The sequence below is a fragment of the Elgaria multicarinata genome, chromosome 8, assembly GCF_023053635.1.
Source record: "Elgaria multicarinata webbii isolate HBS135686 ecotype San Diego chromosome 8, rElgMul1.1.pri, whole genome shotgun sequence".
Classification (NCBI taxonomy): domain Eukaryota; kingdom Metazoa; phylum Chordata; class Lepidosauria; order Squamata; family Anguidae; genus Elgaria; species Elgaria multicarinata.
In genome coordinates, this window is record NC_086178.1 from 8,874,362 (window position 1) to 8,898,692 (window position 24,331).

At 45.8% G+C, this 24,331-nt stretch overlaps 1 protein-coding gene across 1 annotated transcript in view; it reads left to right on the forward strand.

The window, feature by feature from the left end:
• The first annotated feature begins 5,560 nt into the window (after window positions 1-5,560).
• The window catches only part of LOC134402408 (cytochrome P450 2J1-like), a 49,742-nt gene continuing 30,971 nt past the window's right edge, over window positions 5,561-24,331 (forward strand). The window contains exons 1-2 of the mRNA XM_063131838.1: window positions 5,561-5,731; window positions 18,321-18,483. Coding sequence (XP_062987908.1) covers window positions 5,561-5,731; window positions 18,321-18,483 — 334 coding nt within the window. The remainder of the gene's footprint in view (window positions 5,732-18,320; window positions 18,484-24,331) is intronic.

Sequence of the window (24,331 nt, forward strand, 5' to 3'; positions counted from 1 at the left end):
GTTAGGGAATTTATGAAAATCGGTCACCCCATTCACACCCTTATTGATAGCTCCGTCAATTTGCATGTTAGAAACCTCAAACTGAGCACCCTGACAGCTTATCCAGGGATACAAATGCACACCAAGACTCAAGGCAATCCCGTCATCCCCTGATTTTTGGGGAATTTATGAAAATCGGGCACCCCATTCACACCCCTTTCAATAGCTCTGGCAATTTGCAAGTTAGAAACCTCAAACTCACCACCATGACAGCTTATCCAGGGATACACATGCTTGCCAAGACTCAAGGCAGTCGCATCATCCCCTGATTTTTGGGGAATGTATGAAAATTGGGCACCCCATTTGCAGACATGGACTGTTCTCTGACATTTGGACAGATAAAAAAAAGGGAAGTGGGCACACTCACAGATGCCATCGAGATCCACAATCATGCCAAGGTACAAGGCAATCCCACCATCCCCTGATTTTTGGCGGTGCTTAAACCTGCAGACAGCTCAATGGGACCATTTCAAAGGAAATCCCAAGATGCCATGAATTGGGAAGTAGAGATCATCAACCTAATATGAATCTTCTTCCACACTTGAAAAATGGATTTGGAACTTCCAAAACTCCAAGTGAGCGCAGGAAGGACTTCTCCCCTGAGTCAAAGCCAGACACAAACCATCCCTGCGAGGCGGGCAGGGGAGGAGGGAGGGAAGGCAGGCAGGCAGCAGACATTTCTGGGGGCATAAGGAAGTGAGCCAAGGATAAGCCAGTAATGCATATAAAATGGAATAAATAAATAAATAAATAAATAAACGAAGGAGGGGTGGAATTAAAAGCAGCAGTGTTGCTGAATAAACAACAAGAAGAACTTTTTTAAAAAGGTTATATCTGTCTTTTACCAGTAAGAGGGGGACGTGCCCAGGGGAGGGGGAATCATCTGCCAATTTGACTGGTCCTAGTGACCAGTCTTTTAAGAAGCAACGCTCTCAGTTCAACTCATGAAAGGCATTGCTCCACCAGGCTACTCTCTTTGGAGGGCTCTGAGATGCAGTCTTTTAAGAAGCAACGCTCTCACTTCAACTCATGAAAGGCATTGCTCCACCGGGTTACTCTCTTTGGATGGCTCTGATGGCCCTCCAAGTACAGGAGAGAGTGAGGGCATGTCCACATGGCATGCCCTAGGGGAGCTCATCCCCTTGCACCACATCTTTTCAGTTGTTCCCCAAAGTTAGGGTGGGTATTATTATTATTTATTTATTTATTTATATAGCACCATCAATGTACATGGTGCTGTACAGAGTAAAACGGTAAATAGCAAGAACCTGCCGCATAGGCTTACATTCTAATAAAATCATAATAAAACAATAAGGGGGGAAGAGAATGCACCAAACAGGCACAGGGTAGGGTAAAACTAACAGTATAAAGTCAGAGCAAAATCAAGTTTTAAAAGCTTTAGGAAAAAGAAATGTTTTTAGCTGAGCTTTAAAAGCTGTGATTGAACTTGTAGTTCTCAAATATTCTGGAAGAGCGTTCCAGGCGTAAGGGGCAGCGGAAGAAAATGGACGAAGCCGAGCAAGGGAAGTAGAGCCCCTTGGGCAGGTGAGAAACATGGCATCAGAGGAGCGAAGAGCACGAGCGGGGCAATAGTGTGAGATGAGAGAGGAAAGATAGGAAGGATCTAGACAGTGAAAAGCTTTGTAGGTCAACAGGAGAAGTTTATATTGGATTCTGAAGTGAATTGGAAGCCAATGAAGAGATTTCAGAAGTGGAGTAACATGGTCAGAGCGGCGAGCCAAGAAGATGATCTTAGCAGCAGAGTGGTGAACAGAAACCAACGGACTGATGTGAGAAGAAGGAAGGCCAGTGAGAAGAAGGTTGCAGTAGTCCAACCGAGAAATCACCAATGCATGAACAAGAGTCTTGGCAGAAGAGACAGACAAAAATGATCGATTCCTGGCAATATTATACAGGAAAAAATGACAGGATTTAGCTACTGTCTCAATATGAGAAATAAAGGAGAGCAAGGAATCAAATATAAAGCCAAGACTACGAGCTTCCTTGACTGGAGTAAGCATAAAATTATTGACAGTAAGAGAGAATGGGAGATGAGGAGAAGGTTTAGGAGGAAAAACAAGCAATTCAGTCTTTGCCATATTAAGTTTCAAACGACGATGAAGCAACCAAGCTGAGATATCTGAAAGACATGCTGAGATACGATCATGAACATCAGGAGAAAGATCCGGAGATGAAAGATATAATTGTGTATCATCGGCATACAGATGATATTGGAGGCCATGGGATTGAATAAGATTACCCAAGGGCAACATGTATAAAGAAAACAACAACGGTCCAAGCACCGAGCCTTGCGGAACCCCTACTGAAAGGGGAAAGGAGGAAGACGAGCTGCCATTAGCCAACACGCTGAAAGAGCGACCCGCTAGATAGGAGACAAACCAGTTATAGACAGAGCCACAAAATCCGAGGTCATGAAGGGAATCTAAAAGAAGATCGTGATCAACTGTGTCAAAGGCTGCAGTTAGATCAAGGAGAATAAGAACAGAATAAAGGCCTTTAGACTTAGCAATAGGAAGATCATTGGTAATCTTAGTAAGGGCTGTTTCAGTGGAATGCAAAGGATGGAATCCAGATTGAAAAGGATCCAGAGCAGAGTTACTAGAGAGAAAATCAAGACAACGCGAGTAGATCTTTGAAACAAAAGGCAACAAAGAGACAGGTCGGTAGTTAGACAGAGATAGCCTATCAAGAGTAGGTTTCTTGAGAATAGGAGAGACTGTAGCATGTTTAAAAGCAGAAGGAAATGAACCAGAGGACAGAGAAAAATTAATAATATGAAGCAAGGAAGGGAGGATAGCAGGGGTAAGATTAATAAAGACACGAGAAGGAATTGGATCACGAGAGCAAGTGGAAGGCTTTGAAGAGTGCAGTATTGTAGACAGTTCATCAGCTGAGACCGAAGGAAATGCAGAGAAATTTGCAGGAGGAACTGGCAGATGAGGAACAGGAACTGGATGAGGAGCAGAGCTGGCCAGATCAGAGCGAGTAGTTTGGATTTTAGCATTGAAAAAAGAGGCAAAGTTATTAGCAGACAGAGAGGCAGGGAGAGATGGTGGATTAGGCTTCAGAAGAGAATTGAAGGACGCAAAGAGCCGCTGAGGATGCCTAGCATTTGACTGGATCAACGTTGAGTAATACTGCTGTTTGGCCAATGAAATGGCAGAAGAGAAAGAGGAGAGAACAAATTTGTAATGGACAAAGTCCGCCCAGTCCCTGGTCCTACGCCAAAGGCGTTCAGCTGCCCGGGAACAAGAGCGAAGGTAGCGGATGAAAGAGGTGAGCCACGGTTGGGGTTGAGAAGGGCGAACTATCCGAGTTGTAGATGGAGCAAGATTATCAAGAGTTGAAGATAAGGAGGAATTAAAGAAGGAGACAGCTGAGTCCAAGGAGACAGCCGAAAAGACAGAAGGAAGAGAGGAGGCTAGAGACTGAGAAAAAGCCTCATAATTGATAGATTGCAAGTCACGACAAGAGCGAGAAACAGGATGAGAAGGAGGAGGTTTATGAGTAATCATGAAAGAAACTAGATGATGATCTGACAAAGGAAAGTCAGCAGTAGAAAAGTCCAAAACAGAGCAATTCCGAGTGAGAACAAGATCCAGACAGTGTCCAAGGGAATGTGTGGGTGCATCAGACCAAAGCTTAAGATCATAAGAGGAAGATAATGAGTGAAATCGTAGAGCTGCAGCGTCTTGAGGGTCATCCACATGAATATTGAAATCACCCAAAATAAGAGTAGGACAGTTGTCAGAGAGGAAAAAGGACAGCCACGAATCATAATCAGAGATAAATTTTGAGGACGAGCCTGGGGGGAGGTACAGAACTGCAATTCGCAGTCGCAATGGAGCGAAAAGCCTCACCACATGTACCTCAAAGGAGGAAAAACAATGTGAAGGTGGAATGGAAAGAGGCTGGAACTGGCACAAACTAGATAATAAAAGACCCACACCACCACCACGACCCTCTCCTTATTATTGGCTTAGTATATGATTTCAGGTTGTGTTTGTGCATTTGGTGGGGCTACTGTTTTAAAAAACACTGGGAAAAGTCCATTCAGAATAAGGAAGAGAACTTCCCAGAATCCCAAGTTACCTGTTTTGCCTATCCCCTCCTCCAACTTTGGGATCATGTGATCATGACCAGGAGTTGACTCTGCCCCTCAGCCCTTCGGAAAAGGTATTTTTCCCACCGTTTTAAAAAAAAATTCTAGCAAGCGAACCGCATCACGCAGAGAGCTGAGAGTAGGCTCAAAATGACCCCCAGCCATGACTCTCTAAGCACAAGAAGTTTCAGAAATGTAGCTTCAAAAACAACACAGTTATCCCCTTTTCTTTTCCGCAATGCAATCCTATGGGTGAAATGTTTCAAAATGGCAATCGGATCGGTCCGCGGAAAGAGAAGCGCTCCAAAAATGGGCGCTTCTCTTCGCCTTGCTTCTAGGGGTCCGTGGTCTGCTTCTATTCCGCCTCTGGACAAGGCAGAGCATGCCAATTCGCTCCTGCTTCTACGCTTCTAATCGGAGCGGAGCACATGCCTAGTTTCTAACATTAACAGCAAAAAAGTTGTAGGCTCTTTTGGATTTCAATGCAAGCCTATGGGGCGGGGAAGCGGAGCTCTGATCCGGATGCGGAGCTTTGCAGCTAACTGGAGCGGAGCGCATGCGGATAAGAGTGGAGTGGAGTGGACCCGATCCGGAAGTTGCGAATCTGGAAGAGAACACACCCCTAATGGCCACCAACAAATCGGGAGGGCACCAGGTTTTAGAGGGCTGGTCTACGCATATGTGCTTGCAACTCTCCTTGGATAGCTGAGAGTACAGGGAGGCAAATGAGAAAAGTTCCTGGAAGTAAAAGAGACAGGATTCACACATCCATGACGCCAACAGCCTAGAAGTCTTTGGACAAATCATGGAGGAAAAGGCTACCAATGGCTTTCTTCTGAATGCCTGTTGCTAGACAACTACACTGCGAGAGGGCTATTGCTTGTTGGCCACTCAGAGGCATCTGGCAGGTCACTGTAGGAAATAAAATGTTGAACTAAGTAGGCCTTTTGTCTTATCCAGCAGGACTCTTCTAAGGTTAATATATATTTCATCAACGTATGGTACACTGATTTTTCTGAATATTTATGGCAATCCGCACCCCACAAAATGGTCCCATGTTAGCTTTGAGCAGAATTAGACTGGCATTTCTAATTAAACACTCCTCATTCCAATTATTATAGTTACACATACCAGAATTAACCATGTTGCATAAAACACTGTGCTACTGTGACACATGCCTGGAGGACCAAATTGCAAGGCTACATGGATATGATATCAGAAGAGATGATGCTTATTAGTTTTTGTTGTTTTGCAATTGGAGAATATAAATATACGTTAACAGGGAATAAGAGAAAGAACTGGCAATATCTTTAAGGAAGGAAAAAGGAAGCCAGGAAAAGCAGAGTCAACATATCCAGATATCTTAGCAATAGTCAAAGAGAAAGAGAAGGCAGGAAAATGATGGGGGTACAGGCACCTCTGATTGCTCTGCTGGTGGCTCTTCTGATTTTGGTCTTCCTGAGACAACTCTGGACACGCAGACACTACCCTCCTGGGCCTCTTTCCCTTCCTGTCATTGGAGGAATGTGGAGAATTGGAATTAGAATTTCTGAAGATCTTGCCATTAAGGTACTTCTTTAAAAATATTTTTTCAATAACTTATTAAGCTGAAAAAGAGATGGAGTGTAGAGAATTTTGAATTGTTTCCTTTCTGTGGTGACTATGGACAACAGAGTTGTGTTAATAAAACATTGTGGAACAAATGTGATATAAAAAAGTATTTCAATATTATTTTTAATTTTACATATATAATTCAAAGTCAGGAGTTGGTTAGCTTTTTTTCACTGTCTTCCTGTTGACTAATTTTCATGAAACAAAACTTTTTTGGAAAGCTGTTGGCAGACGTTCCACAAATAACAAATGTTTTCACTGTAATTCAATATTTATGTCCTTTAACTGTGATTTGATTTTTCTCAACGAACTGTGCTTAAGATTTATTTGCATACTATTTTTGGTCCAAAGGTTATCGAATTGGTAAACAGCATGTTAAAGTACAATACAATGAAGAACGTATGTGAAATATAGAAGAACTCAGGATTATGCTTATCAGAAACTATTTAATAATATCCCTTGTCATCTAAACCACTGATAATTTTACTGGTATTATGCTATCTATGGATCCCATAGCAAATTTACTTGTACTCACATTTATCAGTCCAGTGAGGATTTCCAGGTCTCATGATTCCACTGAATATACACCGAACCCTCTTCTGTCTGGTTTCCTTTCCAACAATGCTCATGTCTTAACTTTTCATTCAATGTCATCTCGATTCTTTGAGTTCCAGTTCTTATGTGGCCAAAACAATGTGCATAAGCAGGAGGCATCAGCTGGCATGGGGGAGCCCCAAAGCTTGCAGAAGTACAAAAAATATTTAGAGGGGGAAAGGAAGAGGACACCAAAACAGCCCAATGAAGACTGAACATGCTCAGAAGCCACTGCATGCTAACTGAATATTGTGGGAAAGTGGGAAACTGAATGGGAGGGTGGTTGGAACGGATTTCCTGAGTAGGAGCACTCCACAATGCAACTTTTATTTGTAGGGCCAACTTGTATTATACAATTTCGAAATCCTTGCTTGTTTAACCAGCTGGATGCACAGTATCATGTCCAATAAAATGGGTTAGAGAAAGACATACTGTAGCTCCAATTGGCACCATCACTAAAGGAGAATGTAATGTGCTTGTTGTGGGTGCAGGTGAGTTACTTGGGATGGAGAGTGTGCCCATCACATTGTTGGAACAGGTGCAGGGAGTTCCTTTCATTCCTATGCTCTCTGGCAAAAATTACCAGGATAGCATAGGTGTGCACAGCTCTTTTCATTAGGGTGTGCACCTTAAAGAACTCAATAGGAGTATAGGAGGAGAAGCCACACTTTCTTTCCCTCCACCACTACTCCAATTGGGGCCCTAAGGTTCCAATTGGTGCAGTGGGGGGGAGGGGGAGAAATTATCCTTTCCCCTCTTGCACTCCCAATTAGAACAGTGAAGTTGGCAAGATATGTCATTTTCCAGGGCCTCCGGAAAGTGCAAAGTTCCTCCAGGGATGCCAATGGTGCTTTCCCGTCCTCCTTAAAAGCAGTGGGGGAGGGAAAGCAGAGACAGCCCCAGGAAATTAGGATGTGCCCAGGCACACCCAGAACATCTTTTTTAATACAGCCTTTCTTAAGTTGCCACTAATGTGCTAGCTGAGCACTCTTGTAGAGAGTAAACATCTTGCTACATTTTTTTCCTAATTCTAACCTCAAGGATTAACACCTCCAATGTTCTGTGCAAGGAGCTGCTCCTGGAAATGCTTTTAAAAAAATCTCCAACTCATATTTTCATGGGTGTTAAGAAGGACTGACATAAACTCACTCCTCCAGACTCACAGATGGCTTCTGATGCTACTTCAGATCTTGTAGAGTCTTTCACTCCCTGGGTCCGATGCAGATAGGTTTAGGTCTCTTTATGATCAAACATTTCCATATTATATTAAACCTGGGGGGGGGGGATCTACACTACTGCTTTAAAGCACTTTATTACAGTTTTGACAACTGTTGGGGCCCAGGACACATTACATATACAGTTTTCAAAATGTTTTCAAAGTGCTTTAAAGCGCTTTAAAAGCAGTAGTGTAGACCCCCCCCCCCTGTTCTTCCTGTTGTTTCATTCCGGGACACTCCAAAATTTGCAAGTGTAAGCGGGAGTATGGAATAAAGACATGGAGACAGGAGTTGGGTTAACTAGGGCATCTTTATGTAAATAACTGGAATCCATCCCTTCCTGGATCTGCGCCTGAAAGTGCGGGAATACCTTATCTCAGGCCTCTTGCCTGTCTTAAGGGCCAGCTACTCTCGAAAGCAAGGAGCCAGAAATTCTGGCTTCTTGCTTATATGACACTTTGTAAGTGTGGGGAGACTGCCCTACTACACCCCTGCCCACTGCCATAATGACAGTGAGTAGGTGAAGACAGAAGGGTCTGCGAAGGCATACCATATCCTGGCACTTGAGCAGCGGAGCTGCCAAGGAGCAGGCCTCCGGATATGCCATTCACCTTTTAAAAGATGCCAGGGTGCTCACTGTCCCTGTCTAATACTCTCAATTCCTGCACATGCCCTGCCATAAAAGGGGACCAAGCCTCAGCTTAGGTGCCGTTTCCCCACCAACCTGGGAACAAGTCCCGCAATCCAAGGTGCAGATCCTGCAGAAAAATGTTGTTTCCTGCATCGGAAAGATGAACCCCATTGGCCCTATACAACCCTGGTTCAGAAGGAACGATTGCCGGGTGGGGAATAACCCATCCCCGTTTACCCTTCAAAAACAATCAAATTTCCCTATTGACCTTCCTCACAGCCCTATTTAAACCTTGGGGATCCTGGCCCTCGCGCCAGTGGTGCCGGGCCAACATACAAGACCACACAATCCATGTGAATGGCCATTGGCTCCAAATGAATTCTAAGTCTGCCGTAGCTTGAAGTATCAGGGCCTTCCCTTTTAGAAGCCCTAGATCGTTGCCCCCAAGGTGAAGCACCAATACCTGTGGCGGGGCATTGACATACTCTGTGTCAAACAATGTGCGATGGAGACTGCCCCATCTCATGCCTCACCGTCCCAGCCATTGGACGGAGGCCTCCAAACCAAGGCCCAACTGCGAACCCACAGTTGTATGCGACGCTCTACGGCTGGCCCAGAACACCATGCTGTGTCCACAGATGAGAATTTGGGCAAGTTCCAGTCTCCTTCCGAAATCTGCTGAAGAAACAAACTATTAACTATGAACCTAACATTTCATTATCTCACATAGGCCTTAAATGCCCTAGATCGCCATCTACCGATGGCTTTGATCCTAGCCTCATCCAGCCCCAAGACAGCTGCCGTTGAGGCGGCCCCAATCCAGAATGAATGAGTTCTGAATTGACAGTCTGAAAGCCCCATGGCCTGTAAGGCCTTTTTGGCTACTGCCCAGAACTGGTACTTGGTCAGGGGCAATTTATCCTTATGGCAAAAAAAGAAAACCAGAAACTATGCCCCTGGCAGTCACAAATGCATTGATGGCTGCCACAGAGCATATTTCTTTCCGAGATGCAGGGGTAAAACTTATTAAAGAACCACGACGTTTCTGATCGGTCTTGGACTGTCGCAGACGGATCTGGATTGAGCTGCCATGCAAGTGGAGGTCTCCATATTGTAAGGCCCTGTCTGATCCATCCTTCTTTGAATGAGTGAGGACCTCGCTAATTCTGAAGGTGTCAAAGAACATGGTTAAAGCCGTGGCATGAAAAAGCATCTGCTCAAAGCGAGAAGAGCATCATTCAGCCCAACGTTTCTGGAGACCTAAAAGAATTTTGGGGTGATAGGCCTGCGCTTATCTGGCATGCTGGAGCAGGAACGAACCCATCCCTCCAACATCCTATGAATTCGAGGGTCAGCTGCAGTGTCCGTAAACCCATTAATCTTGGCTATAAAAGATAACCCAGCCAACTTCCCTTTCAATGTTCTGGTGGCTATGCCATCACGGTGCAAAACCACACAGAACTCCATAAAGTGATCGATGGGAATGGGCCACAGTGCTTGCAGACCATGCAAGGTCCTGAAAGTGCTGAATTCCCTACCTGCCCACTCGTATAAAGCTCTGGTGTTGGGGGCCACAGATGTCCTCATGGCTTCCATCGCCTCATCTCTCCAAGATCCCAGAGCTCCAGTGGCATGGGATCCAGATCTCGTCGATCTGTGGGAGCCAACTCCCGGAATCTGGACATCTGGTTGCGTGACAAAGTGTCAGTGATTCAATTATCCAGACCCGGTACGTGGTGTGCAAATACAGTAATATTGTGTTGCAAACAGTGTAGCGTGATGGCTCTGACTAAGCGCATTACTCTGGCATTCTTGGAAGACTGGGAATTAACAACCTGGACAGTGGCCAGATTATCGCACCAGAAGTGGATCGTGGAATTGGAAAGGAGGTCTGCCCAAATCCAAATTGCCACCATTATGGGAAAAAGTTCCAAGAAAGTTAGATCCCAGCAAATTCCGGTCTCCCTCCAACTCCACGGCCACAGCTGTGCACACCAGCGATTCCCCAAAATCACCCCAAAGCCATGAGACCCAGATGTGTCTGACTGGATCTGCAACTGAGCTTCTAGCATTAATTCTTGTCTCCAAAAGGAGATACCATTATAATGTTCTAAAAATGTTGCCCAAACTTCCAAGTCTGCTCTCATCTCAGTGGATACTCTAATCTGATGGAGAGGATGCTTGGCACCCTTCATTGCCACGCACAGGAGTCTAATGAAGGCACACCCTGGGGCGACTACCCGGCAGGCAAAATTCAGGTGATCTACCAGCTCCTGAAGTTGCCTGTGCGTAACTTTCCGTGCTCTATGTACAGCTTGAAGCAGACTACGTAAGTTCATTAATTTGTCCCTAGGAAGTCTAAAACATTGCTGTACGGAATCTATCTGTATGCCCAAAAATGTGAGGCAAGTAGTGGGGCCTTCCGTCATCTTCTGAGCCAAAGGAACCTCGAGTTCCGAGGTGAGCGCCTCAAACTCTATCATAAATTGTTGGCACTGACCCAACTGAGCTTATGTGATCCTGTCCTGCGGCGCCATGCCCACTCGAGGAACATGCTAAACTTCTCAAACAGAGCGCAACTTATGGAACAACCCATTGGGAGGGCCCAATCCACATAGAACTGACCCTGGAAGGAGAAACCTAGCAGTTCAAAGTCATCCGGGTGTATTGGCAAAAGGCGAAAGGCAGATTTAATATCACACTTTCCCATTAATGCCCCCTTTCCACAACACCGCACCAAACGTATGGCGGTGTCAAAGGAGGCATAATGCACCGTACACAACTTGGATGGAATGAAATCATTAACGGAACCACCCAAGGGATGTGACAAATTGTGTATTAGACGAAATTCCCCAGAAACCTTCTTGGGGGACAATGCCTAAAGGGGATACTATCAACTGAGGTAGAGGCGGATGAGGAAAAGGACCCAAGACTCGGCCAGACTTAACCTCCTTGTTGATTTTTTCCAAAACCACTTCCTCCATACCATTGATGGAAGATTGATTCTTGGAAAAGGAAAGCGAACGTGGCCCTGAAAAAGGAATCCTAAAACCCAACAAAAAGCCATTAAATAATAACTGGGCATCCTCTCTGTGAGGGTATTCCTGAAGTAGGATGGCCAACACATCAACCCTGATTGGGCTGGGTCCCTTTTGAAGAAGGGCTGGGATTGTGAGGTTTGAAATTAGCCTGTGGGTCCCTGCCAGCCTTTCCGCTCTTGATGCGTGGGCATCCAGAATAGGGGTGGGCACCACCACAAAAAGAGCACTCGTGCCAGTATTTGCACTGGCTCCGGACACACACGCCCTTTGCACTGAATTCCCAGCACAAAAGGCGGGGTTGAACTGCCTGACCGGTGGGTCCACGAGATTGCGCGGGCCCAGCCGGGCGTGACAATATATGCCCACTATCTGCCCTCTCTCCAAATATTGGTTTAGCAGGAGTCATGAACTGGAGCCATAATTCTGACTCCTTCACATACCATTTTATATCTGGAGTAAATGCTGCTTTCAAACAGAAAGCATGATCATAACCTAGCCAGGCAGGTCCTAAATACTCTGATATGGGGAAGAAGAAGGACCGAGGGAACAGGAGCAGGCAGAAGTAACATCGGGGCCTGCTCCTGCTGGACTCTTCCCCCACCCCCACATGGCAAACTGCCATCTTGGCCCTGTGGGGAAGAAGAAGGACCGAGGGAACAGGAGCAGGCAGAAGTAACATCGGGGCCTGCTCCTGCTGGACTCTCTCTCTCTCTCTCTTTCTCTCTCCTCCCTCCCTCCCTCCTTGACTCCTTTTCCTTGTGTGTCATGTCTTTATTAGATTGTAAGCCTGAGGGCGGGGACTGTCTTTTTTGCTAAGTGTAAGCCGCTCCGAGAGCCTTTTTTGGCTGAGGAGCAGGGTATAAGTATGATAAATAAATAAATAAATAAATAAATAAATAAATAAATATCCAGGTTTTTTATCAGGACTGTGGCCTTCTCAGGATGCTTCTGAATAACCACTCCCTTAAATATGATATAACCGGCTAAAAAATTAGCCCAGGTTCGTTCTACTTTCTTTTCCTTACTCTTCTCCTGATCCCTGTCCTTGTCATGATCCTTGTCCTTTTGTTCCTCTTCTCTGAACAAGAGGGAAAATATATCTACAAATTCCCCTTTCCAGATTTTCTCTTTAGTGGTGGGCAAGAGATGATAACCTACCAGGGTAGACACTGCCCCATAAGGGACTGGGAGCCCTCCGCAGAAGCGTAGTGATCCACAGTCACTGGGGTTTCTACTGGCGCAGATTCTGTTCGCGTGGTTTGTGATGCCACATTCAATGGCGAAGCCCGAATAACAGACTCTCTGGGAACAGCACTGGTTTGAGTTAGAATCATAGAATAGCAGAGTTGGAAGGGGCCTACAAGGCCATCAAGTCCAACCCCCTGCTCAATGCAGGAATCCACCCTAAAGCATCCACCCTATGCAGGAATTCCCCAATGCAGGAATCCACCCTAAACCACCCTCGAACTGTGCGTGTGGCAGGGCTGGATGAAGCTTGCCAAACTGTGGCACAGGCCTCTGCTGCTGATTCATTGGCGCCCCCTGATTCCAAGGTGTCTTCAAACTCAATTGGGAGAGAAAAAAGCCACATATGACCCATAGTCCAAGGTGGCATGGCCCAGGGGCCAAAGGGCGACCATGGTGAAGAAGGACCTGCTGTGGTGCAAGTATTTGACTCACCTTGAGGAGAAGTGCTAACTTGTACCGGAACAAGTGGAACCACAGAGATTGAGTGTTCCACTGTGGTGGAACCTGAAAGGGCGGGTTCCCGTGGTTCGCTGAGTGGTGGTCACAGACTCTCAAGACACAATTTCTCTCTCTTTAGAAGGTTTATTACGAGCAGCCTGCAGTGCTGCAAGGTGACAGTCTCAGAAAACCTGAGGAACTGCCCAACAATTTCAGGAAAGGTTGACATATTTATAGGGTCAGTTCTCCTCAGATACAATGGTAGAACTTTTTCATCAATCATAATACAGCTCTGCAATGCAATAACCAATGAGAAGCAAAGCATTTAGGCATGTACAGAGTTTAAGAATTTCTCTGACTAGAATACCATAAATGGGCATTGCAATAGTTACAGGAAATAGATCTCCATCTGTTTCGTTTTATTGGTTATCTTGCCTTGCAGACATCTTACTCCACCCTCTAACTGCTGGTGTTGACACCATCCTGTGGCATGGCATTTATGCATGTGCAAGGTGCAGATAATTCTAAGACTAGAAAAACAATATGTAGATGGGTATTGCAATCCTGGAACATCTGTTCCTATGTGATTACTACTCTTCCTGTCCTCCCTGGGAGGCTCACACTCTGACTAATGTGTCAACACTTCTTGTTGGTTGAGCAAGTGTTGCTCAATATATTTTCAGCTACAGTTTGCATCAAATTGCTATAGAACTTAATTTCTAACAGAAAGGGCTTACATCAAAACAGGGTAGGCACAGACAAAACAGCCCATTCACACATTTCCACGACACCACCAAAGGTGAGGTCTCTACTGCTTGTGTTCCTCTGGCTTCCTCAAACTGCCACTGCCATGCTTCCATTTTGACTCCGCCCACGTCCACGTTCAGGGGACTGATCTGGAACAACAACACAAACTCGATGACCTACTCTCAAGCTATGTGAGCCACTGCTAGGATCATTATTGCTCTTGGCTTTCAATTGCTGTTTTAACCTGGCATTGCCCTTTTTTAATGCTGCAATGCGCTGCAAAATCAATTGCATCCCCTGAGTTTCTTTGTGAGAAGAAGAAGAAGACACAGGCTGGGGAGGGGGATGTTTTGCAGGGGGGCATGGAGCCTGCCCTTTACCCTTCTTGCCCCCAAACCCTTTTTTGGAGGCATTGCTAGAGCCTTAATTACTAACCCTCTTACAGGGAATTGAGCTTCACTAAATAAAAGGGGTTCCCTCTGTGGAGTTAACTCCACTAGAGTAGACCCTTGAATTCTGGCTCACACCAGGGAGAGAGAAGGGGGAAAAAAGGGAAGGGGGGCAAGTGGATTCGGCCTAAATAGGCGTTGGCCCCAAGGTTTGATGCCCTGCTGGTGTCTCCCACCAATAGGCCGCTCCCCCCGAACCACACTCCAACAACAACAACAACAACAACAACAACAGACAAGTCCCTCCCAAACAGGCCACACTGCACAGGCAAGGCCTTTATGGGACTGTGAGTCCTGCTTTGGCCAAAAGCCTAGCAGGACAAAGGAGGTCACCAGGCCTGGATGATGCCCAGGCGCCGTTGGGCCTGAGGATAGGGCTGGCCTAAGCTCCGATGGGGGGGGAATAGCCCGAGCAAAAGACGCCGGGGCTGAGTCAAACCGCCTCCTTTTGCTGTTCCTCGCTGCCAATGCCGTCGCCGCCCGGACCCCGATGCGAAAAGCGGCAGCCGAAAAGCGCTTCTGGAGCTGCTGAAGACGCCGCCACATCTGGACCTCGGCCCGAACAGGCAAGCAGCAGGACAGAAGAAGGGGGCACTCTGGGGCAAAAGTGCCCACCAAGGACCCCTCAGCCAAAGCCTCCTCTGCAACCACCACCTGTCTCCCGCTGCCGAAGGCCCCGAAATCGAAAGAGGCCGGAGCTTGGGCGCGGCGGCCCTTTTATAGCCGCCGCCTAGCCCAAGCCTCACGTGGCTCTTCCACAGAGTCATGTCAGGTGCCTTTATCTCCTGCCCCTCCCACTCGTAACAGCTGCTTTCCCGACCAAGCCGTTAGCTGGGCGGGAAGTGGATATCTTTTGAATATTTCTATCTACGGACAATGGTGGCATTGTACCACCACTATCAGAATTATTTGTATTAGGTCTGTATGGACTGAGAAGAGGATGCTGCACATATGTATTGTGATATTTGAGAGACTTCCTTTCTCCACTATTGCATATACTTAAGACAGCTCAGTTTATTCAACTGAATTAAGCAAATCTGTCACCAGATGCAATCAACAGTGTGATCCTACATGTGTCCAGTCAGAAATAAGCTGCCCTGTGTTCAGTGGGGTTTATTCCCACTGAAGCGTTTCAAGGATTGAAGCTTAAGAATATCAACTATTTAACAAAATACAATTGATTGTACAAACATAGTAAAATCAATAATAAAATTAACCATCAGTGCCTTAGCTTATTAAACATAAAGTTGTTGTAGCCCAAACGTTATGAAGACACTTCTTATGGTCCATCACACATTTATTTTATATGGAAAGTCATATCCAGTAATTAGAAATACACTTAAAATCTCTTACAATGGAAGTAAAAATACACAATTTCTATTAAAGAAACGATCAATAATGTGTGTTCATGTGGTACTCACAAAATGCAGATTCAAATGCACTAAAAGCAGGTAATGGCTTCCCCAAAAGGTAAAAAAGTAAATACTACAGTGATTAGATAGATAGATAGATGGATGGATGTAATATTCGGATGTCCCTCTGTGGCCTTTAGATTTTGCAACCACAGACTTGTGGTTGCAAAGGAAGAAAGGAAGAAAGAAATGTAGCCGCTTGTTTAAACACTAGACAAATGGAAGATTGTGCTTTCTCCAGAGAAGGAATCTGAAAAACATAGTTGACAAATTGAATAGGACCTGCTGGGGGGAAAAGCACAAACAGACTAAAATGCTACCTATTAAATTTTGCATGTAATTGGAGAAAATTTCCCAATTTTAATTGGGATCTATTTTCTTTTAGTAATGTGGTGTAATGTAACATTTTAAGCATAATGTCACATCTTTTCTCCATAGCATCAAGCATAGGCTGACCACATTTTGGAAACCAAAAAGGAGGACAGTATGGCCACCCTCAAGGAGGTGTGCCCACCCCAACATGCTCACCCCCAAGGTGGGGTCATCTTGACATGTCCGGCCCCCAAGCGGGCATGGCCTTGGTCACATGTCTAATGCTGGAAGCATTATTTGTAGGTGAAAACTCAGAAGGCCTCTTTCCAACAAAGTGACACTCTGGGCTCTGTGGTTAGCTTAACCATGTTCAGCTGTGGTTAATGCTAACCACATGTGGAATGCTGGCAGCCAACGCTTTTAATCCTTTTGTGCCTCCTGGGCACATCCCAAGTTGCCCTCCTTGCCACTGGCAGACACAGGCCCAGGCCTCCCGGGGCTGCCTCCTGCCACGTCTTCCCAAGGAGGGCCTCGTGTGGTCACAGGCTCAGGTCCCGGGCCCCACCCACCCACACCGGACAACAGAGCTCACTTGCAGCCCACGCTTGAAGTTCAGATAGGGCAGGATGACTGTGCTCCTGGCCAACTACCTTTTGGTGTTGCTGCTGCTAGTAGTCATTTTTCTCCGCCGCTGCTGCTGCCCCATCTCGCTTCTCCCGTGCTGACTGCTGCTTCTGCACATAATGCAGATCAGCCAGCCAGCCGGGTCTTTAGTGTGCTCTAAAATCGCACGAGATCTCGGCTGGGCCTGGAAGTCTTGACGGAAACTGGAAGTCTCACCAGAATTCTCACGAGACTTCCAATTTCCTTGTGGAGAAGGCCGGGCTGAGGGAGAAAAGAATGACAACGTGAACCACAGGGCCAGTCACCCCTGTTTTACCAGTGATTTTGCCCTCAACTCCAGTTGGTCCAGTTGGCCTTCTTTTCCCAGAGGAGTCTGGACTTCTCTGGTGGGTATGGATACGGTACTGTAGGGTCACCATGTGAAAAGGAGGACAGGGCTCCCGTATCTTCAACAGTTGTATTGAAAAGGGAATTTCAGCAGGTGTCATTTGTATATATGGAGAACCTGGTGAAATTCCCTTTCATTACAACAGTTAAAGCTGCAGGAGCTATGCTAGAGTCTAGCATAGCTCCTGCAGCTTTAACTGTTGTAATGAAAGGGAATTTCACCAGGTGCTCCATATGTACAAATGACACCTGCTGATATCCCCTTTTCTGTGCAACTGTTAAAGATACAGGAGCCCTGCCCTCCTTTTCATATGGTCACCCTAGCTACTGTATTTCAAAATGGCAACATGGGAATGATACCACAAGTACCTCAAGAAAGAGAGGAAGCTGAAATTGCTTGAGAAAGTTCAAATTAGCACCCCAAGGATTCTAAGAGTTTGTGCTGGTGGCATGCTCCTTTTGAAAGGCCCCCACGTTGTGCACAGCCATAATATTAGGTGTGCTTCAGAACGGCCATAGAAAGCATTAGGCTGTGACAGGCAGGCCCACAGAAAAGAGAGGGAGCTGGCAAACTGATCATGGAGGTACAAAATATCACCCTAAGAATCTTAAGAGTGTCTGCTAGATGAAAGCACTTTCGGGTCGGCAACCTCCTTGCGCACAGCCATAATATTCTTCCGAATGGCTATAGAAAAGTATTGGGCTATGACAGACAGCCCCACAAAAAAGAGAGGGAGCTCTAAAATGCCTGTGGAGGTTTGCACTAAGACCCTAAGCAGTCTATGAGTCTCTGCTGGAGGGATGCTCCATTGGAATGGCCCCCACATTGCACACGACTACATTAGGTTCCTTCAGCCATCAAAATTGTAAAGTACTAACGATTTTGGGGTTCTTGAAGAAGCCAGTGCAGCTTTCACAGTGGGGCAGGGGCAATCCGAAGGTGCTCTCTGCTGCTCTTATCCTAGGGAGGTGTGAGGCAGGATGGAGTAGAGAGTGAACAAAATAGGCTGGGAATACATAAGGAAGGGTGGAAGAAGGAATATTTCAGGAGAATGAAGTAGGAATCTGAGGGAGAAAGTGGCAGGGGCCATAGTTCAATATGGCAGAGCTCATCCTTTGCATGCAGAAGGTCCCAGATTCAGGCTCTTGCTGCTCCAGGTTGGGCGAGGGAAGAATCCAGCCTGAAACCCAGGAGTTTACAGCCAGTCAGGGTCAACAATACTGTGCTAGATGGACCAATGGTCTAAGTAACTATAAGGCAGCCTCCAATGTTCCTATATACCTAAAGGAAAACTAGGAGAGAGAAGGCAGAGAGGAGAGGTGCTGCACATGGTCCCAAGCTGCAGAGGTGAGGATGTAAGGAAGGCTGGTGTTCATGTATAAGCTTGAAATAATCTGATTTGTTTGATTGCCACATTTCTGTTCTGTATTTTGACCCAATTTTCAGTTAGCAAAGCAATATGGAAATATTTACTGTGTGTGGCAAGGACATCAGCCTGTGATAATTGTGTCTGGATTCCAAGCTGTGAAAGAAGTACTGATCAACCACGGAAAAGCATTCTCTGAGCGACCATCGTCTCAATTCGGAAAAACTGTATTAAAAGAAAGGGGTAAGTTGGGAAGAGTAAAAACTTGTACCACTCATTTTTTTCTAGAGAAAACCCTATGAAGTTTCAGTCTACTGGCGATATCATAAGCAGGTGAAATCAGGAAATAGCAATTCAACTGTATTTACAGTTGTTAAGAGGATTGCGACATAAACGGTAAAATAGAGCATTACCTTCACTCGGAAGACAACAAAGGAGACCTGAAATAGTTGTGATGAAGGTTCTCAAGGGCAAGTCTTTCTGGTTTGAAAGGTATACCTGGAAGAGCCATTGTCAGCAGGTGGAGGGACCATTTGGCAGGAGGGATGGCTTGGGCACCTGGGACATCCTTCTCTTCCTCCTCCTTCCTTGCTAGCACCACTGCCACTGCAAGAGCATGGATGGGAAGAGGAAAACGAAGTGCCCTCCTCCTCCTACCAGCCTGGCTACCATGTCAGCAACGGGGGAGGGGGAGTGCCTTCCCCTGAGAGCTGCCCTGTCCCCTAACTGAGCCACCAATATACACATAAGAGAACTCAGTTACTTCTGCAATAGCCAACTTGCACAAATGATCCCCTTAAGGCAGTGATATATGCAATATAAAAAGGAGCCTTTATGCTTTTAATTAGGGGTGTGATCCACTTTGCTTAGAAGCGGAGAAGCAACAGCGAATTGGGCTGATCCTCCTCCACCTGATGTGGAGGAGAAGCAAATCAGGGGGCTGGTGAAGCATGGGGAAGAGAGGCGACCATAAGCGGAGAACTCCTCTTTTCACGGAGTGATTCGCCCGCCATTTTGAATTTTTTGCCCATAGGATTGCATTGCGGAAAAGATTAGTGGATAACTTTTTTGTTTTTAAAACTATCTATTTGAAACTCGGTGTGCTTAGAGAGTCATCGGTGGGGGTAATTTTGAGCCTATTTTCAACACTATGCATGTTGTGGTTTGCTTGCTATAATTTTTTAAAAAATAGTGTAAAAAAAATGGGAGAGGTACCTTTTTGAAGTGCTGAGAGGCAGATTGAACTCCCAGTCATGATCACCTGATGAAGGTGATCCCAAAGTTGAAGGGGGGATAGGCAAAACAGAATACTTAGTAACTAGGGATACTGGGAAACTTTTCTTTCTTAGTCTCTGAACGGACTTTTCCCAGTGTTTTTTAAAAGTGTAGCCCCACCAAATGCACAAACACAACCTGAAATCACATACTAAGCAAATAAATAACAGATAGGAAACACAGCCCTGCTACCCACCCTAACCTTGGTGAACAACTGAATAGATGTGGTGCAAGGGGATGAGGTCCCCTAGGGCATGTGGATGTGCCCAATGCACACACTCTTGCTTTTGAAGGGTCATCAGAAGACTCCAAAGCTTAATCTAGAACTTCTAGAAGCTAATGCCTGTCATGAGTTGAAGTGTCAGGTAGCTTCTTAAAGACTGGTACTTACTTTGGGCCAGTCAGATAGGCATATCCCCCTCCCCCTGGGCACGTCCACTTTCCTCTTACTGGTAAAAGACAGACATAGCATTTTTAAAAAAAAATCTTCTTGTTGTTTATTAAGCAACACTGCTGCTTTTAATTCCACCCCTCTTTTGTTTGTTTATTTATTTATTTATTCCATTTTACACCCTATTGCCCAAGCTCTCCAGGCTTTTCCTCTTCAGTGAAGTCAGGCAGGCTTTCATTGTGGTTCAATCCCTTATTGTTGTTGTTGTTGTTATTATTGCTATTAATATTAATTAGTACTGCTATTATTAACATTATTATTTTGTTGTATTTTGTATTTTGTTACAATGCAGTCAGTCAACTCTGAAGCAAGGATCACAAAGCTTTACTCTTATCCTCCTAGCCTCCTAGTTATGGGATGCAAAAGAAATGACATCTCTCTGTGCTGCTCCCACCTCAAAGGGATGGTTTGCATTACTGGCTTTGAAACAAATGACTCCTCAATAGATCTATGGCATATCTCTGACTGCCTCTCTGCCCGCCTGGTGCCTCGGATCTGTACTACAGGATGGACTTTGTGGTTCGTGCCCACCAGCCTACTGCATGCTTGCTGCCAGTCCTACTCCTCTGTGCCCGCCTCGCAGGGTTCTTTGCAATGTATTACTGCTGGCTTTGAAACAAACACTCCTTGGCTCGCTTCCTTGTGCCCCAGAAATGTCTGCTGCCTGCCAGCCTACCTGCCTCCCCACCTCCCCCGGGGTGCTGCTGTGGTGGGGCATCTGCCGGGACTGACTCCCCCTCCATAGATCTACGGCATATCCCATAGTCCATTCCTCCCAGTCCTTCTCCTCTGTTCCCGCCTTGCAGGGATGGTTTGTGTGTGTCTTGCTTTGACTCAGCGGATAAGTCCTTCCTGCTCTCACTTAGACTTTTTGAAGTTCCAAATAAACTTTTCAAGTGTGGAAGAAGATTCATATTTAGGTTAATCTACTCCCCAATTCATGGCATGTTGGGATTTCCTTTGAAATGGCCATGATTAAAGCCCATTGAGCTGTCTGCAGCTTTAAAAATTCCTGAGATACTGGGATGTCCGATTTTCAAAAATCCCCCCAAAATCAGGGGAGGCTTGGATTTGCTTGAAGCTTGGCATGCATGTGTATACATGCGTGAGGTGTCATGGTGCCTAATTTGATATTTCTAACATGAAAATTGACGTTCTAGCATGGGACTTGATTTGATTTGAGTTAAAAGGTTAAACCCCCGCCAAAAATCAAGGGATGATGGGATTTGCTTGAAACTTGCCATGAATGTGGATCTAGATGGCGTCTGTGAGGGTCCCTGCTTCAAAGTTTTTAATCTGTCAAAATGTCAGAGAAAATCCTATGTGTGAAAATGGGGTGTCCAAATTTCCAAAAATTCTCGGAAAGTCATGGGAGGCTTGGATTTCCTTGAGGCTTGGCATGAATGTGTATACATGGATAAGCTATCATGGTGCCAAGTTTGAGGTTTCCAACGTTAACAGAAAAAAAGTTACAAGCTTTTTTGGATTTCAATGCAAATCTTTTGGGGTAAAAAGCGGTGCTCTGATCCGGAACCGGAGCTTCGCAGCGAACCGGAGTGGACTATAGGCGGAGCGGAGCAGAGCGGGCCCAATCCAGGAGTCATGAATCTGGAAGAGAAGTGGATTGGGGGGGTCTGTGCACACCCCTTCTTTTAATGCTGCATACATAAGCAACGTCGGTATTATGGAAGTAACTGAGCCCCCACTGTGCATATTGGCATTTTGGTTATGGGATGGACGTGTTTCCTGGGCACTGGCCGAGTTGTTCCTCAGCTCACGAGGGCAGGCAGTAAGGATGGCTCAGTTGGTGCCCACCACAACCAGACAGACATGGCTCTATCTACCCCTAGTTTGAAGAGAGATCAAGGAAGCAGAGCTCAGAACTGGGAAAAGACAGAAGACTTCTAGTTTGAGAATGTGTATACATGGTTCATGGTTCCTGACTTGGAGCTAAGCAGAAGCAGGGAAGAGCAGCTGGCCCAGCTCAAGTAGGAGCTATAAAAGTAAGCCAGATTCCCAGGGAGCGAGCGAACAGGGAGAGAGCTAACAGGAGTTTGACAGGGGGAGTGTAGGGGAAGAGGAGACCAAGGACAGGGGAAGAAGAGAAGCCTCAAGGAAACCCAGGAGGCTGCCAATTCAAAGAGGCCGTGTGCTTGCCATGTGCTCCTGAGTGCTGAGTGAGAGGTCGGTGTGAATAGTTGCTGAAGGAGCTGAAGGGGGAGTGGCCTGATTGTCAGTTGGACTCAGCAATCAGTGCCTAATTGCTGTTGATTGTTGTTGATTGTTGTTGGCATTTCAGTCACCTCATTCTGGTTCCTGACTTGGAGCTAAGCAGAAGCAGGGAAGAGCAGCTGGCCCAGCTCAAGTAGGAGCTATAAAAGTAAGCCAGATTCCCAGGGAGCGAGCGAACAGGAAGAGCAAACAGGAGTTTGACAGGGGGAGTTCGGCAGGGGAGGTCAAGGGGGAGGCCTCTTAAAAAATAAATAAAATAATAAAAAAATAATAAAAAATAAAAATAAAAAAGAGGTGGGGGGGGAAAAAAAAAGAAAAACATAAAGAGAAAAAAAACCCCACAAAACCACCACCAAACAAAAGCAAAAAAACCCCAAAAGATTACTTTCCCTTAAGACATCCTCATATAGTTGTGTACCTTCAGAGAGGACACAACAAAGCAAAGGCAATTCTACTATAATCAAAAAGGAAAAAAACCAAAGCAGAAATCGACAATATGGATGGAAAGGAGTCCCTAGAGGTGGTGACCTGCAAAGGGTGTGCAATGTTCGTGTTTCTGCCTGAGCTCAACATGGCGTATACCTGCAACAAGTGCAAGCTGGTGGCACTTTTGGAAGAAAAAGTGAGGGGACTTGAGCAGCGAGTGTCCACCCTCCAAGGAATAAGAGAAGTCGAGGAGTTCTTAGACCGAACGGTGGAACTGCAACAGCAACAAGAAGCACATGAGATTGAAGAACAACAGCCAGCTGAAGCCGAAGTGGAGTATGCTGAGGGGAGGAAAGCCAATGAAGAGGAAACTCCTTGGAAAAGAGTGACAGTTAGGAGAGGAGGAATTAGAGGGCGTTCTGCACCGGTGGGGCCATTGGAGTTAAGCAACCGCTTTCAGCTTCTGGAGAATGAGACTGAAGGACAGTTTGCAGAGGAGGAAGTACAGGAGACACCATGCAACAGTGACCAAGGGACAGAAGGTAGGTCAACCAAGAAGAAGAGAAGAGTAGTCGTTGTGGGAGACTCCCTGCTGCGTGGGATTGAAACCCAAGTATGTCGTGAAGACTCGCCAGGTGTGCTGTCTCCCTGGAGCACAGATTAGAGACGTGACTGAAAGGTTACCGAAGCTCATAAAGACAATGGACACATACCCCTTTCTTCTCATCCATGTGGGAACAAATGATGTCGCCAAGCAGAGCTACGAAGAAATCATTTCAGACTTTGAAGTTCTGGGAAGGAAACTGAAGAATTTTGGGGCCCAGGTAGTTTTCTCATCCATCCTCCCGGTTCTTGGAAGAGGATTAGAAAGGGAAAGAAAAATACTCCGGATGAACGACTGGCTTCGAAGGTGGTGCCGTCATGAGAGTTTTGGATTCTGGGACCACGGGCTACGCTACTTGGAACATGGACTGCTGGCAAGAGATGGGTTGCACCTCACAAGGGCTGGAAAGAATGAGTTCGGCCACAGCATGAAGAACTTCATCAGGAGGGCTTTAAACTGAATCTTACGGGGGTGGGAGACGTAAATTTTGAGGCAACAATGGATGAAGGCCAATGCACCACAGTACAGAGAACAGCTCCAACAGTGTCCCAAAATAGTGTCTGCAACAAGGTAGGAACAAAGCCAGACTATAAAACACATGGTCTTCGATGTCTATATACTAATGCCCAGAGCATGGGAAACAAACAGAATGAACTTGAACTCTTATTACATGAAGGCAAATACGACTTGATAGGTATAACTGAAACTTGGTGGGATGACTCCCATGACTGGAATATAGCAATTGAAGGATATAACTTGTTCAAAAAGAACAGAAGAAATAGAAAGGGAGGTGGAGTTGCACTATATGTTAAAAATACCTATCCCTGCACAGAAATACAGGCGGATGAGATTGGGAGCCCCGTCGAGAGCATCTGGATTAAAATAAATGGGGCTAGGAATAAAAAGAATATGATAATCGGAGTCTACTACCGACCACCCAATCAAGGAGAAGACGAGGACGAAACTTTTGAGAAACAAATTACCAGTGTTTCAAGGAAGTGTGATGTAGTAGTGATGGGGGACTTCAATTACCCTGATATCTGTTGGGAGACCATTACTGCCAAAAGCGGCCCTTCCAAGAAATTCCTGACATGTATGGGTGA